The sequence below is a fragment of the Sycon ciliatum genome, chromosome 6 (genome assembly GCF_964019385.1).
Source record: "Sycon ciliatum chromosome 6, ocSycCili1.1, whole genome shotgun sequence".
In the NCBI taxonomy this organism is placed as follows: domain Eukaryota; kingdom Metazoa; phylum Porifera; class Calcarea; order Leucosolenida; family Sycettidae; genus Sycon; species Sycon ciliatum.
This window is the reverse complement of record NC_088648.1, coordinates 34,346,601-34,363,549: the sequence shown is the minus strand read 5'-3', so window position 1 is coordinate 34,363,549 and position 16,949 is coordinate 34,346,601. Positions and strand designations below refer to the sequence as shown.

At 49.9% G+C, this 16,949-nt stretch overlaps 2 protein-coding genes across 2 annotated transcripts; both read left to right on the top strand.

Moving 5' to 3' along the window:
- Positions 1-2,007: 2,007 nt before the first annotated feature.
- Positions 2,008-2,568, top strand: LOC135820261 (ubiquitin-conjugating enzyme E2 D4-like). The gene has a single exon (XM_065333578.1). The coding sequence runs from the start codon at positions 2,008-2,010 to the stop codon at positions 2,566-2,568; it is 561 nt and encodes a 186-aa protein (XP_065189650.1).
- A 1,655-nt stretch (positions 2,569-4,223) lies between these two features.
- LOC135820260 (uncharacterized) lies at positions 4,224-10,499 on the top strand. Its single transcript, XM_065333577.1, has one exon. It carries the CDS (start codon positions 4,224-4,226, stop codon positions 10,497-10,499), a length of 6,276 nt encoding a protein of 2,091 aa, XP_065189649.1.
- Positions 10,500-16,949: the final 6,450 nt, after the last annotated feature.

The following is a 16,949-nucleotide window of genomic DNA, read 5'->3' as shown; positions in this document are numbered from 1 at the left end:
TTTTTAAATCTTTTTCTCTCTTTCTTTTCTCTCCGCGAGGACGCGGGATTTTTTTCATGGAGGGGTTGTATGTTAGGTACCTCCTCCCGTACCTTTTCTAGCTGGCCTGCATGCACTTACGTACTCACCTTTTGTCTCCTTCTGTTCCGTTGGCCTGGGTAGCTACTTGCGCGCCCATATTTGCCATAGCTACCCAGGCCCTTTATCTTGCCGTTCAGACTTGATCTCTCTCTCTCTCTCTTTTCTCACTCGTCAATAATCACCATGTAGTCGTTTCGTTAGTCTTGGTCTCTTGTCTCGTCGTCTATAATAAATGTCGTTCCCACTAACTTGTTCCCGTTGTCAGTCGTCTTGTTTCGAACTCAATACTGGTAATGACTCGGTAATGCAGTGATCCTGGCGACGCGGCGACTAATAGTACCAATGACAAAACACAAGAGAGGAGGATGTACTGGAACTGGAAGTACGTGTAACAGCGAATTTTCCAGTGTTCAAATAATTGTACTTGTTTGCAGGTATGTGCTGTGGGATTAATTCGACTACAGTAGTACGTGTAGTAGATGCTGGGTGGCATGGCCGTTCCGCCACGTTTACTACGTACAATGACATGATGTACTACACAAGTACTGTCTGTACTAGTAGTAGGCAAAGACTCCAAGCACGTGCACGCAGCGCTTCCAAACACACGTCACCATGGTACGTGGCGCTTGCAATCAGCTGATGAAAAAGGGATGTAATCAGATGCTGACTGAAGGCGCAGGCCACATCAGTGTACGTGTTCAACGGATATGGCGGCGTGGTGTGACTGACTGTGTGCGACGGGCTGGCAGGACAGTGATTGCCTAGGGGCCTCTTGCCAGAGTCTTGGCAACTGAGTCTTGGTCTGCCGCGTAGGCCAGTTCGCTTCGTTGTCCGTTCCCCGTCACGTCACAAGTACAGTCAGCCGCATGCGCAGTATCTTTGTTTTGTGATGCATGCATCACAAAACTGGCGAACTGGCCTACGCGGCAGACCAAGACTCAGTTGCCAAGACTCCTGCAAGACTAAGAGGGCCCTGAGGCAATCATTGCCCTGCCAGCCCGTCGCACACAGCCAGTCACACCACGCCGCCATATCCGTTGAACACGACGTACACTGATGTGGCCTGCGCCTTCAGTCAGCATCTGATTGCATCCCTTTTTCATCAGCGCCACGTAGATCTACGTGTGTTTGGAAGCGCTGCGTGCACGTGCTCGAAGTCTTTGCCTACCACTACAACCAGGCAGGCACAGTGGGTTGGTCAAAGACCATGATTGAGATACGAGAGGTACCTGGTTCAAGTCCTGCCTGGGAGCGGTTTTTCCAGCCGTGCTGCTACCCACAGTCAACTGGGAACTTGTGGCCAGGCACAAGGGGTACATGGATGCAGCTAATGGGGTCGCTTTCGGCACTTGTGCCAGTGGTTGTGAGACTTACCCACTCACCCCCACCGTTAGGCGCTGCATCTGCCGCTAGGGTTTATCGGGTGTTAGCGGCCGTCGTGAGTTCCCTTCGGGAACGGATACGATAATTTACTTTTTACTTACAGACTACTACTAGTGGAGTACATCATGTCATTGTACGTTGTAACCCTGGTGGAACGGCCATGACATGGCATCTACTACACGTTCTACTACTACTACTACTAGTACTGAGTACTAGTACTAGTACTACTACTAGTCGAATCAATCCCACAGCACATACCTGCAAACAAGTACAATTGTTTGAACACTGGAAAATTCGCCGTTACACGTACTTCCAGTTCCAGTACATCCTCCTCTCTTGTGTTTTGTCATTGTTACTATTAGTCGCCGCGTCGCCAGGATCACTGCATTACCGAGTCATTACCACCATCAGGTACTAATGATACTCGCCAATTTCTTTCGCAGCATTACCAGAGTGGTTACTCTGCTGGCTAGGAGAATAAGGTGTTGATACAGGTGGTGTCTATCTTCGTGCACACGTAGACGGCGTCAAGACGGGTTAGACATGGCGGATGGAGCATGGATTAGTGCAGAAACTGAAGACGAAATTTATGATCGAGCCTTGGTATTGGTAAGGAAGGCGGACATCAGAAATGAGTTTGAGAGGCTTGAAAGGAATCCACCAGATGGATGCTACATCAAAGCAAATCATGACGATGATTTCCTTTTCTGGGAAGCTACTGTCTTTGGACCGAAAGGTAGCCCGTATGAAGGTGGTGTCTTTGACATAACGCTCAAATGCAAAGAAGAGAATCCCTTTGTGTGGCCCGACGTGACTTTCATCACTAAGATCTACCATCCGATCATCAAGCGACATAGCAAGATATGCGAGTGGTGTTTGTTGAGGAATGTTGATGCTGATAATTCGGGCCCTTGGCATAAAGGTATCATTCGCTTATTTGAAACGATTCAAAATTTATTGAATGATCCGTACTCATGTCCCTCACACTCAACTGGAGAAGTTGGAAACGGGCACCAGATTGATCCTGATTTGTTTGCCCAAGCAGCAAAGGAGTGGACAAGAAGGTATGCACAAGAATACAAACAGCAACAAGCCAGTGGATGATTGGAGTGCGTGCATGTGTCCGTGCATGCGTGCGTGCATGTGTGTTTACATGTGTGATTATGTGCTTATGCAAGCATGAGTTATTACATTACGTTATGTGTTTGTCTTTTACATGTGAATGTACATGTATGTGTAGGCATGTGTGTGTGAATTTTATTTTTCATGGTGTCTCTGTTTTTTACATGTACATGTACGTGTGTATAGACTTTATCTTGCAAATAAAATAGGCCCTTTACCCCAGGAGGAAAACTTACATGTACAAGTACATGACTATGATATAACCTAACACTGGTTTAAAAAAATAACAGTATTAGATTTCATGCTGTCAATCTAACAATTTAGTACATAGCTGTGGACATGTTATGCCTAGTACGTCATTGTAATGTATAACAGAGATGTTCCAGGCGGTCACATGTAGTCTGCATGCATGTGCATGCATGTAGGGCTTGGAATGTTTAAAAACTTTAACATGTCGATTCAGCTGAATCTGTTCATTGCCATCATAATAAAATTAAAATAAAACTGCGCTCACCTTCCCCTCCTTATGTTATTTCTATAACTTAAAACCTTCCAAGTTGAAAGGCTGTTGGACTGCGCATCCAATATGTGCTAGAGCTGTAGGCCAGTTTGTTGCAGAACATCAGTAGACTCAGAACCGTCGGTCAGTGTCGTCCAATGTTATTGCATGAGCTGATTGTTTAGTAACGGGTGGTGTTAATGGACAGTATAGCGTAAGTTAACTTGTAGTTCCTTGGTCTTATCTCTTACATGTATGTATAAAATAAAATAAGGCATGGAGTTTTTAAACATGAATATCGACGGACGTGCCCCTTCTGTTCATGTATTGCCCCACTCTAGTAATGGTTCATGAATTCACCCAGCCCATATTCCTTTTCTGTTTCTCTCCGTTTTTGTTTCCTTTCTGCTCGGTTTTACTTTCTCTTGATGTTCAGGAGGACACTGCTAGTTTCTGTTGTGCATTGTCATTCAGTATGTATTCTAATAATAGCACAGCCACAGTATTCCAGGTAGCTTCTAAATGTAGGTGTTTGGACACGGACGGAGAGTTGGTTAGTAGTAGTTTCCTGCCATATTGAATACTTCTGCAATATTGGCCGTTTTTACCTTTGTGCATTGACGTGCCTCAGACGGCGACCACCCGGTGATTGTCTGAGCGGTTATCTGCGGTTTTTCTTTGTTAACCGTGCAGCGGAATTGTTCACTGTATTTTATTCCAATTGTTTCCTTTCGTCTGTGTTTGGCTCCTGATGTGCTGGCTGTGTGCTTTCAACCTACCATAAGAATCGCTGCGCTCCCATTATTCCATCAGATGATGATGCGATGAAGCATTCAGATTCTTGCAGTTGTTGCTAGAGTCGGTGTTACGTTATTTTCTTGTACTTGTGTGAAAAGATCGAAGAACACCACCTATCGAAAGGCGTGTGTTGTATGAGTGTCTACAGGGACATTATTAGCAGTTCGAAACTGAATAGAAGGGGCGTTCTCCATCACTCCGAGGCCTTGTTGTTGTGGATTGCCGATAGCGGATTCGGCGGATCTCGTGATCCTCCATAACATGGTCGCATGGTAGCAGAGGATGGTTTTCCAGTAGTGTCAAAGTGAGTCGACAGTTGTAGTGAGTTTCGATATCGAAGATGGAGGACGTTGACACAAGAGTCGAGAGTAGCGCGGAAGACGCGGTAGAAGAGTCGCAACAGCGCGGCGGTACGCCTCAGCAATCGGATTCTGTGGCGAGAGATGAGAGCATTGTCGTGTTGCGCAAACGGAAGGCGCAAGCAAAGGGACACTTCACCAATGCAAGGAGGGCGCTGTTGGTAGGTGCACACAATGGGCAGATTGAGGACGTAGAAGCGGAACAGTCGCGTCTACAAGGCTGCATGGAGGAGGTTGCGGCAGTCATCGACGAATTATTGAACATCACCAGCGATGTCAAGGAGAAGTTACTGCTGATAGCAGAACTGGAAACGCTACAATCCGAGTACAGTGCCGCAGTTGAGGATCTGCCTGTGCCTTCCTACGGGACCGGAGGCGATCAGGAAGTCACTCAGGCGCAACAAGGAAGTGATGCAGTATCCAGCCAGCGAGGATTTACTGAGAGTGGTAGATCTACTCGTAGTCGTAGAGGTCACACACGGACCTGGCCCTGGGACTCGGCCAGTGCAACTAGTCCTAGATACGCGCCGGAATCTAGTACTGTCGGAGGACTCGCGATGGGCGCTCTAGGTGATTGGCAGCAGAGCGCTGAACCTGAGGCTGAGGAGGCCAGCTTTCTCAGCGGTATCGGAGGCTTCGGAGCCTTTGGCGGAGTGCGAGGAAGACAGATGCCCATGGCCTCGTGGCCTGGGTACAGATATCGGGAGAGACCACTAGCTGCGTTACAGGAAGAAGATCCATGGATGCGTCAGTCATTCGCAGCGCACTCGGACTCCCCCGACTCGGAGACTCGAGACACGCGCGCCGAGTCACTTGGCCAACACCAGGGTTTCGCCAGCTACAGCCAAGGAGCAACGGACATCGCGAGCCAAACATCACTGCTAGCTTCGAAGGCTAGCGGAGCTGCATCAGCAGCGTCAGTGCCCTCAACCATGTCAACGGTGAGTGCAAACATAGTCAATAGTTCGACAACCACGGTACTCGCTTCCGGAAGATCGCCATCGATCACAGCCACTAGCATCAGTGCTAGAGCGCCTACGCTGACCACAGCCAGCGCGCCAGCGTCAGTTCCGAACCTTCCAAGTAGTAGTAGTAGTCGAACGAGCGTACCCGCGGCTGCGTCTTGGACAGGCCACAGCCTACGTGCGCCGGTGTCAGCAGTCAGTGCCAGTACTACTACTAGTCAACCCTATGCAGGTAGCGCTCCAGTCCTACAGCCTGCAGCGTCTCGTTCGCAGTTTGGAGGCCATCAGCACTTTCAGGCTGCCATGCCCAGGGCAAGACCACCGCCACCAGCGTTTGCTCCACCGCCTGGACATGAGCCATGGACGCAGATGAAGAGAGTATGGATAGAAACTTTCACAGGAGACAAGAGGAGGTATGAAGAGTGGAAGGCGTCCTTCATTGCCTGTGTTGATTCGTCACTGGCTACTCCAGAGTACAAGTTCCTCCAGATGAAGCAGTTTCTGGGCGGGGACGCGTTGCAAGCCGTCGCCAATCTAGGCTACACGCAGAGAGGCTATGATACAGCCAAGGCACGGCTAGAGAAGAAGTTCGGCGGCAAGCGCCGTCAAGTCGCAATGTATGTGGAGGAGCTGGCTCGGTTTACCGGCATCTCCGGAGACGACCCCAGGGAGCTTGAACGCTTCGCAGATTTACTGGAAGTCGCTACAGTGAATCTGCAAGATGCTGGTCATTTCACTGAGCTTCAGGCCGGAACATTCTACATGAACCTGCTACGGAAGCTGTCTGAGAAGCTCGTCGCCCAATATCAGCGGTGGCTATTTGAGCAACGGAAGCAAGAGTCGGTTCTCGCTCTGCTAGAGTGGGCTACCCAAGAGGCGGAGTTCCTCGTAACGGCAACCGAGACAGTACGAGGGATGACGCGGTCCCGGCAACCCAGATGGAGCAAGCCGACCACGAATGCCAGCGGCAACAGTGAAAAGGCCCGAACCTATGCCAGTTTCAGCACCAGCTCAACCCCGCAGAAACCGCAGAAGTCGCCGAAGTGCCCCACTTGCGAAGGAGAGCACGGTATCTGGCGGTGCAAGGCATTCCTGGAGATGGACAACGTACAGAGATGGACTGAGGCCCGGCGAGCAAATCTCTGCTATCGCTGCTTGGCATTTGGACACCGAGGTGGTGAATGCAAGCGTGGTTGGACATGTGGAGTAAACGGCTGCCAGGATAATCATCATCGTCTCCTCCACGCTACGAAGGGTGGTGCGCAGAAAGGCACGCCGTCTAGTGGCCAAGCCAAGGATACACCCAGTGATGCCGAGAGTAAGAACCGGAGAGGCGAAGTAGATGGTTCTTGTCACGCAGTGCAGGCTGTTACTGAGGGGGAGCTAACAGCTGGAGCGACAATGGCAGCTCACTCGTATAGCAAGGTGGCACTACGGATTGTGCCAGTGATGCTACGCAACGGCCCACAGGAAGTCACGGTGAATGCCTTACTGGACGATGCTAGTACAACCAGCTACATCAACGCAGCCGTGGCTGGCCAGCTCGGTATCAGTGGAACTTTGCGACGGTCGACAGTCAGTACATTGAATGGGAAGGTGGAGACCTTCATGACAGCACCGGTCAGCTTTACCATCGCTAGTATGGATAACTCGTATCAGCAATCGGTGACAGCGTTCACCACAACGAACGTAACCGGAGACCTACAACCTGTGGACTGGTCGCAAGAGGCTGAGAAGTATGGTCACCTCCGGGATATTCCCTTCCCGGCACTGCACAAGCCCAACGTCATCGAACTGTTGATTGGAAGCGACAATGCAGAGCTAATGATGTCCCGTCCAGACATTAGTGGCGCTCCCGGACAACCAATAGCACGTCAAACACCGCTGGGATGGACATGCGTTGGCAAAGTACATGCAGCGGACACAGACTCGCACCAAGAGGCCTTACACGGCCAGTCTTTCCTGTGTTACGGCGGCCCATCTGTGACATCACTTGAGGCAACGCTACAGCGTTTCTGGGAGGTAGAGCGCTATGGCATGAGTGATGGGCTTCAGGAGCCTGGCATACGATCAGCCGAGGATGAGAGCGCGCTCAAGACAGTGCAGCGGGCTATACAGATGGTGGATGGACGATACCAGGTTAGCATACCATGGAACAGCAGGAAAGTCGAGCTCACGAATAACATTGTGATGGCCAGGAAACGGCTGACAAGCACAGAACGCCGCCTGCAAAAAGATAGCACAGTTGCAGTGGCCTACCGAGATGTGCTGAAGAGCTACGAGGACAAAGGCTACATCCGGGAGCTTGGTGCAGCAGAAACGGAACAAGATCAGTGCTGGTATCTGCCACACTTTGCAATCGTAAGGCCACAGAAGACCACAACAAAAGTTCGCATAGTATTCGACGCAGCAGCTAACTACCGTGGACTGAGTCTGAATGATGCAATCAACCCGGGGCCAAGGCTGCAACGAGACCTCTGTGACGTCCTGACAAGGTTTAGAAGAAAACCAGTTGCGATCGGATGCGACATCTCTGAGATGTACCTACAAGTGGCATTAGCACCAGAAGACAAGCCGTATCATCGCTTTCTGTGGCGGGACAGGCCAGACGCTGATGTGCAGCACTACGAGTTCAATCGCCTCGTCTTCGGGATCAATGCATCGCCGTTCCTAGCTCAATATGTGGCGCAGCAAACAGCGCGAGAGCATGCAGTTACGCACCCTCTGGCAGCGGATGCAATCCTGGCATCGACATACATGGACGACACCATGGATAGTGTTGACTGTGAGGAAGACGGGCGTAAGCTGTATCGAGAGCTCCGTGAGCTCTGGGGTATGGCAAAGATGCGGCCTCGGAAGTGGATTTCGAACTCCGCAACTGTCCTGGCCGATATTCCAACCGAAGATCGCGCCTCGCAGATCGAATTGTCGTCAACAGAACTGCCAGCAGTGAAAACCCTGGGAGTGGCATGGAAGGCAGCCGAAGATCACTTCACGTTTCACTACACAGCACCGGAGTTCCCAGATGGAATGACGAAGAGAGCCCTACTGCGGAAGATAGCCACAGTCTTCGACCCATTGGGCTTCATCTCGCCGTTCATCATTCGAGCCAAGACGCTACTGCAAGACTGCTGGATTGCAGGCACAGACTGGGACGAGCCGGCTCCGTCGGAGATAGCAGAGAGCGCACAGCAGTGGTTTTCAGAACTGTGCCATCTCGACGAGATCAAGGTGCAACGGTGCCTAGCTGCTTCTACAGACAGTAAGATTCAGCTGCATATCTTCTGTGATGCATCGAGTACAGCCTATGGTGCAGTCATCTATGCTCGCACCACACGTCATGACGGGACGTCGGCGTGCCGCTTCATCATGTCAAAGAGCCGTGTAGCACCAACGAAAGCGGTCAGCATTCCACGTCTAGAGTTAATGGCTGCCATGGTGGGACTCCGAGCAGCCTTGACGACGACCCGTGTCTTGCAGTTGGACATCAGCACAGCAATCTTCTGGAGCGACAGTTGCACCGTGCTTCAGTGGATCCGGAGCTACAGCCGGCGATTCAAGCCATTTGTGGCCAACCGAGTCGGCACCATTCAAGAAAGTACAGCTCCAAGACAGTGGCGTTATGTGCCGTCGAAGTCGAACCCAGCTGACATTCTGTCTCGTGGCATGAGTGTTGAGAAGTTAGCACATGCTAGCCTATGGTGGGAAGGGCCGGCGTTTCTGACCAGGGAAGAAGATTGGCCAGAGATGCCAGTTAACGAGCAATGCAGCCCAGCGGTGGATGAGATCCGAAAAGCCACGCAGGAGAGCTCGTTTATCACGGTACATCAGCCAGCAGTGCAGCCATTCCGTTTCTCTAGTTGGACGAAGCTTGTTCGAGTGCAAGCTTGGGTCAGCCGCTTCATCAACAACTGCCGCAAGGAAGGTCGTTTGGCTGGTGAACTGACAGCTGACGAGATTGCAGACGCCGAGAAGTTCATCACCCATGTAGCTCAGAGCGAAGCATATGGGCCCGACATCAAGCTGTTACGTGACCGAAAGCAACTGCCGAGTAGCTCGAGGCTTGCCAAGCTGAGCCCGAGACTCGATGCTGACGGTTTAGTACGATGTGATGGCCGAACCGGACTAGCTGATTGGATTCCGTACGACACACGGTTCCCGGTCATCCTGCCGAGGCGGCATCCAGTGACAGGTCTCATTGTGAAGCACTTTCACGAGCAGCGTCAGCACGGCGGTACCAACGAAACCTTGGCGGAATTGTCGCAAGGATACCTGGTGGAAGCAGCCCGAGAGGAGATCCGAGAGTGGGAGAAGAAATGCATGGTGTGCCGTAGACACAAGGCTAGTCCAGCAGAGCAACAGATGGCACCATTGCCAGCAATTCGACTCAGCACGCCGCTGAGGGCCTTTGCCAGAGTTTCAGTGGACTACGGAGGCCCATTTGAGACCGTCCAAGGTCGGGGCAAGCAGCGACGCAAGCGGTATGTGTGTCTGTTTACTTGTCTACTCTCACGAGCTGTTCACCTCGAAATGGCGTATGCCTTAGATGCTAATTCGTTTCTGAACGCCTTCAGCCGTATGGTCAATCGTAGAGGACGGCCATTTGAGGTCATCTCGGACAATGGCGGCAACTTTGTCAGTGCAGATTGGCAGCTGAGAGAAGATGTGTACAACGACAAGGTGAAGAAGACCATGGCCAGTCAGCGGATAAAGTGGACCTTCAACCCACCGCTAGCACCGCATTTCGGCGGAGTTCAGGAGATTATGATCAAGGCGGCCAAGAAGGCTCTTCGACGTATCCTCGGAGATGCTCAAGTGACCGATGAAGAGCTTGTCACTGCACTATCCGGGGCTGAAGCTCTTCTCAACTCGAGGCCATTGACATATCAGTCAGCCAATCCCTCTGATCCTGGCCCGCTGACTCCCAACCACTTCCTCCATGGACGATCTGAAGGACAGCTTGTTTCGGCCGCACAAAATGACGATGGGAGATCAGTACAACGACGATGGCGGCATGTGCAGATGCTAGTGGAGCACTTTTGGAGAAGATGGCTGCGAGAATGGGTCCCGACGCTCAACCAACGGAAGAAATGGCTGAACGTGCGCCGAGATCTGGCGGTAGGGGACGTTGTCCTGCTGATTGACCCAGCAACACCTAGAGGTCAGTGGCGTCTCGCAAGGATAATCGAAGTTTACCCAGGTCCAGACGGCCATGTGCGAGTTGCGAAGCTGCAAGCCGGTAATCAGCAATACAAACGGCCTATCTCCCGTGTGTGCCCACTGGAATGCTGAAGTCATCTAGTGAGGTACCACTACAGTCAGTAGCCGATATGCTGAATGTATCATACCAAGAGGAACACTGTGCAAGCTGTGTGCCTTGCTGAAAACATGAAATAGCTATTCATACTCTTTCGTTGCAGCATGCGGTGCTGCTGCACATTATTCTCGGTGCACGTTTGTTACGCTGTATATGCATTTTTGGCATAGCAAATCAGTAGTTGCCACATGCTACTCTGGGAGCATATGGCGGGGGGAGGATGTTCAGGAGGACACTGCTAGTTTCTGTTGTGCATTGTCATTCAGTATGTATTCTAATAATAGCACAGCCACAGTATTCCAGGTAGCTTCTAAATGTAGGTGTTTGGACACGGACGGAGAGTTGGTTAGTAGTAGTTTCCTGCCATATTGAATACTTCTGCAATATTGGCCGTTTTTACCTTTGTGCATTGACGTGCCTCAGACGGCGACCACCCGGTGATTGTCTGAGCGGTTATCTGCGGTTTTTCTTTGTTAACCGTGCAGCGGAATTGTTCACTGTATTTTATTCCAATTGTTTCCTTTCGTCTGTGTTTGGCTCCTGATGTGCTGGCTGTGTGCTTTCAACCTACCATAAGAATCGCTGCGCTCCCATTATTCCATCAGATGATGATGCGATGAAGCATTCAGATTCTTGCAGTTGTTGCTAGAGTCGGTGTTACGTTATTTTCTTGTACTTGTGTGAAAAGATCGAAGAACACCACCTATCGAAAGGCGTGTGTTGTATGAGTGTCTACATGGACATTATTAGCAGTTCGAAACTGAATAGAAGGGGCGTTCTCCATCACTCCGAGGCCTTGTTGTTGTGGATTGCCGATAGCGGATTCGGCGGATCTCGTGATCCTCCATAACACTTTTCATTCGTCCCTCTTGATATTTGTACTTTGTACTTTTGAGGCAACGAACTGCCCCATACTTTGTACTGTTGAGGCAACGAACTGAACTAATAAAAAACAACCAAACAAACCAACCAACAATGTGTGCATACATTACATTCTTAGCTTTTGTGTTTGTCTATAGCATCGACAGTAGATAAACAAGAGTGCGCAACTCCGGATCTCTTCTGCACAATCTGCAGATACGCCCAACCATGGCGGAATTTTTGGTAACGTCACCTTTTCAGAAAAAAACGTGCATTTTGCCGCAGACCAGTCACGGTGAGAGCAGGTGCTGGGCACTGACCTTGCAATGCAAAGCCCGGCCAAGTGCACAAGTAAAACCTTTCCTAAACTAGGCTAAAGACTCGCAGCGCGTGCGTCGTCAAAAAGATCACGTTCACAAAAAATTCCGCCCAAGGCCAACCCATCCCCTAGTTGCACATTCGTGTTGATCTACTCTTGATCGCATGTATGTGTAGGCTTGTGTGCTTGCAAGGCATTTCACACCCAGTTTACCTACTAATATATTCTCGTATCAATTTTCTGAAGTGCAACGCGCATACAGCAACGACACTACCAAGTCTTTCTCTACCTATCCTCAGGAGTTCGTGTTAAGGGGGCAGCCTACCCATAAATTTCATATGGCATTCAGTTGACCGTAACTTTGGTGTTTCTCAGTGGATTTGAGTGACATTTTGACCACACACTCCTGCCACTATGCTGGCCCTCAGGACATGATTTACAAGTTCTTGCGCCTCACTGACAGGCTTTCCAGGGCGGAAAAACTCAAATTTCCGGCATAGTGCCACGGTGTGCGAGCCACCCAGGAACTAAACAAATGCATTTACATTTTTTCACATTTTCGTGCCCATTCTGTCCGTGTGCGGGACCCAAACCTAAAACAAGTCCAGAAGCAGCCATGGGTGGTGGGGTAGGGCCCCTCAACGTGGCCCTGGAATCTGTCACAACGGAACGAGTGGGCGTTCTCTCACGGACTCCCACAGATCCAAGTCAATTTTTGAATTTTTTTAGGTTTAGCACGTGCTACGAGGTCGTACCTTTGATACAACATCCAGTGCTGGGACCTCCACAGCAAGCCATTTCCACAGCGCTGCACACCGAATCCAGGAAACGAGTGGGCGTTCTCTCACACACTCCCACAGACCCAAGTCAAATTTTGATTTTTTTTAGGTTTAGCACGTGCTACGAGGTCGTACCTTTGATACAACATCCAGTGCTGGGACCTCCACAGCAAGCCATTTCCACAGCGCTACACACCAAATCCAGGATGCCCTCAGAAACCGGCAAAGACTGCCACTCACGTTTCACTACTGCCTAGTACTGAATCCTACCTGACTTCTTGACACGACTCAAACTTGCCAAAGTCACTAAATCAACGTCAACTACAATAATCAAGCCACATATCTGCAACGTCACGAGGGTGCTGGCAAAAGTCCTGCTGCACGTATTTTTTTAACGTGATTGTTCGGACTTTTTTGGACTTGGGGCAAAATTCTGCACACTTTCGCGTGTTTCCATAATACGACAAGTTGCGCACGGTCTGCTCACATTCAAATACAGTGCTGCCAACAAATGACAGCATGCAACAAAAAAATCTTTCCTTGCAAGGGCACATTTTCGGCCATAACTCTTGAACGGCTGGTCAGATCGGGACACAGTTTTCAGAGAATTTGCAGCTACTCATGCTCTTTCAACTGACGTAGCACTCAATATGAATTTACAAATTCGATTTTTCAGCGAATTTTTGGGTAGTCTGCCACCTTAAAAAAAGGAATTCTTTAAAAAGGGTTAAAGAATTTATAACATCCCTATGCTTTTTTTTGTCTAGGTCATCAAGGCAAAAAAGCATAGCGTAGGGCCCTGAGCTTCCAAGCTTTCTCGTTTGAGAAGAAATTTGAGAAATGAAGTCTAGAAATGTCCACCCCAGGGGCCATGGACGGTGCTTTAGGACTCACGTTCATCGACGCAAACCATCGCAATAACTACAGCACACATGTTGAGCTGTGAGAATCATACACGATTTTACAGCTCACCCAAGCCTTCCCAACGGGCTCCTACATCTCATACCGGCTGGCGTTACTTTGATTGGGAACTACATGTAGGTCAGCACAGTTATTCATTGTTTTATTATGTCACATGACAATCACCATGGTAGATAGGCCTTGACGGATTATGCTAATATTTTCGTGAAATTTTGCTTTTCGCATTGCTGAAAAAATGCAGAATTATGCTATTTTTATGTTAAAAGTTATCATATTATGCCGCATTATGCTCACATATGCTGCTAATGCATAATGGTTCTGTCCAAAATAGCAGGGGAATTTTTTTGTGGAGGGCGTTGTACTGTAGCAGCAAACGTTCAACGGGGTCAACACACCGTCCGACCTAGCTACGACCATCACTGATTGTAGTGGACTGGACATGTTATCAAGGGAGTCGTAAAGCTACAACTTCCTGGTGCATCTACTTGTACTTGTAGAACATGTACAACTGTATGGAATTTGATGCGAACAGGTGGATTATTCCATTTTTATGCGATTTGTATGCAATTTGCCTCAAATTATGCGATTATTCGATTTTGGTAGGAAATATGCGAACATGTATGCTAGCATAATCCGTCAAGGCCTAAAGGTAGAAGCCAATCACGATGCATTTAGCACGGCACGTATAACGTGTTCTTTGCCCTGAGAAGCGCTGGGTGGGCAGAAATTCGCCATATCTACGTGTCAAACCCAAACTAGTCAAGGATAGGTATGCTTACGTGCAAGACAAGAGAGGAAGAAACGAGACTGTGTATTGGAGCAGCGAAAGAGAGACGAGCTGTCCTGCAGAGGCTGCATGAAGACAAAAAGAGCCGCGTCGAGTCAGGACTCTTCCCACCAGATCGTCCTTGGGTCACTGAGAAATAAGGTGAGCTGTGGTGAGCTTACCATCTTCCGTAGCTCTGAAGCGAACACAGCGCAGAGCCCGAAATACACCCGACAATGTTCCTCCAACACCAGCTAACTAATTACTCGGGCGCGCCGACGGTCCTGGAAATGTACTGGTACATGAAAAATACACGGCTGGGAGGCATTCCTAACGTGTCAACAACTAGACCAAAATAATTAGATCCGCTGGGTGCAGGTCATAAAATGCAATCAAAACATTCCTACTAAGAATACTACTCAGGCGCAACCAGCGAATACATACCCTTCGAGCTTCGCTCGTCAGGTATGTATGCGCTGGTCTTGCCTTCGTACTCATGATTGATTCCATTCTTCAGGTTTTTACAGTGCCGTTTCCATGGTTGTAGCCAATGAGCGACGTTCCCGCGGTGGCCTTGATGAGCCGATAAAGGCCCGCACCCTGTCAGCCTAGCTATACAGTGCAGGGGTCTGCGTCAGTTTTCCGTTGCCATCTCAGTTCATCTCAGGACCTTGCCGTCCTTGGCTTTGGAGGAGAGTAGAGTAAGTACATGGTTGAAACCAGGTGTACAATCATCAGTAGATTGGGCATGCCTGTAGACATGACCTCATGCCCAGTTCTGTTCATTGATGTAATAAACATACAAGTACTATGATGTAAGGTAGCAAAGGTGGCTACATGTAGTAAGCAATCCAGTATTCTACAAGCTAATGGCGATGTTGACAACAGGTTTGTACGCGGGTCAGTAAAGGAGTGACAAAACTAAACAGCTACAACCTGAAAACAATTCAAAACATTCTTCTTCTTCAAGGCCAAGGGAAAAATGGCAAGAGTTCTTGCCACCACGTCCCCGACCTCCACCCCTAGGTGGTATCGCGCTTATATACAGTCTACGAGTACGAGCATCAAAGGACGACTTAACCTGAGGAGTAAATAATTGGAAAAAATGGCAAGAGATCCGTCCACCACGTCCCCGACCTCCACCCCTAGGTGGTGTCGCGCTAATATACAGTTCGCAAGTGAAACCTGACCATGAATCAAGGCCAAGGGCGCAGGCCAAGGCGCGTAGCGCCGAGGCCTGCGCCCGCGGCCGTACGCATGAGCTTTGGCAATTCTGCAACTACTTCTTCTAAAAAAATGGCAAGAGATCCCCGACCTCCACCCCTAGGTGGTGTCGCGCTAATATACAGTTCGCAAGTGAAACCTGACCATGAATCAAGGCCAAGGGCGCAGGCCAAGGCGCGTAGCGCCGAGGCCTGCGCCCGCGGCCGTACGCATGAGCTTTGGCAATTCTGCAACTACTTCTTCTAAAAAAATGGCAAGAGATCCGTCCACCACGTCCCCGACCTCCACCCCTAGGTGGTGTCTGGTGTCGCGCTTATATACAGTTTCAAAGAATGCCAGTGAAAACATGACCATGACTCCGATGAGCGTACGGCCAGGCAGGCCCAAGGCCCGGGCGCTGGCCAAGGCGCGTAGCACAGTAGATCTACGCACGAGGCCTTCATGTACTGATGTAAGCGAAAACTGATAAGATCATCGCGTGTCAGCAAAGGAGTGATAGTACATAGTGTAGCCACCACGTCCCCGACCAACCTACTTGTTCTTGAGCATTGAGCAAAGAAAAAAGGCAACAGGTCTAGCCACCACGTCCCCAACCTCCACTCTATGTCAGTATGTGGTATCGCGCTTATAGTTATACCGTCTACGCGGCTCAAAGGATGTAAGTGGAAACCTGAAACACGATCATAGAGTTCTGGCAGGACTTTCCGCCTTCATCAAGGCCTCGTGCGCACGGCCGCGGGCGCAGGCCTCGGCGCTACGCGCCTTGGCCTGCGCCCTTGGCCGTATGCACTCGGCCTTGATTCAGCCATAAAGTCCTGCCAGAACTCTATGATTGTCTACTTCTTCTGATGGCGGCGGGTAGTGTGACACTTGACGTCTTCGCAGCCCATCTGCGCAGGTCAGCCTGGCCCATCTACGCGCGGCCCACAAGAAAACTCATGAACACTTTCATTTTTTTGCAAAATAAATCGTGTGAAGAAGATGCACGGAATGGCTGAAAACTAGGCTGAGGAATAGTAGCATCCACAGACTCTCAAACAAATTCATGGTCCATCGCTTCTGACAATGGCAGGGAAGACATCAGAGAGCTGATTGCAGCAACTCTCTACCAAGCGCGATGCTGGTTACTCACCAGGGCAGGGCGCTTCCATCGCGTAAGAAATGACCGCGAGCGAGAAATGCAAGTCCGATTTTGGAACGATCCAACCAGGGAAATCTCTTGAAAAATGGCCTGAAGACCTCTCATACTGGTGTTTCACGATGTGCAAACTTTCAGAGAAATAGACCAGGGAGAACGTGGTGAGTACGTGGGTCCTCCGTATCGCGTATGATTTGAATGGTCGCGGGACAGAAGAACAGTAATTTTACGACTCCCAGCGGTGCAAACAGACCGCGGCCATGTTTTCTCTGTCGGCCGCGAATCCCGCGATCACGTTCAAAAAATCGATGACGCGATGCATGCGCAGAGGCCTGCGCAGTGTGTTCGCTGGCATCCCTAGCCTTATGCATATCCTGCAACCCTTGTTGTTCCCGGATGCCATAATTATTATTGGTT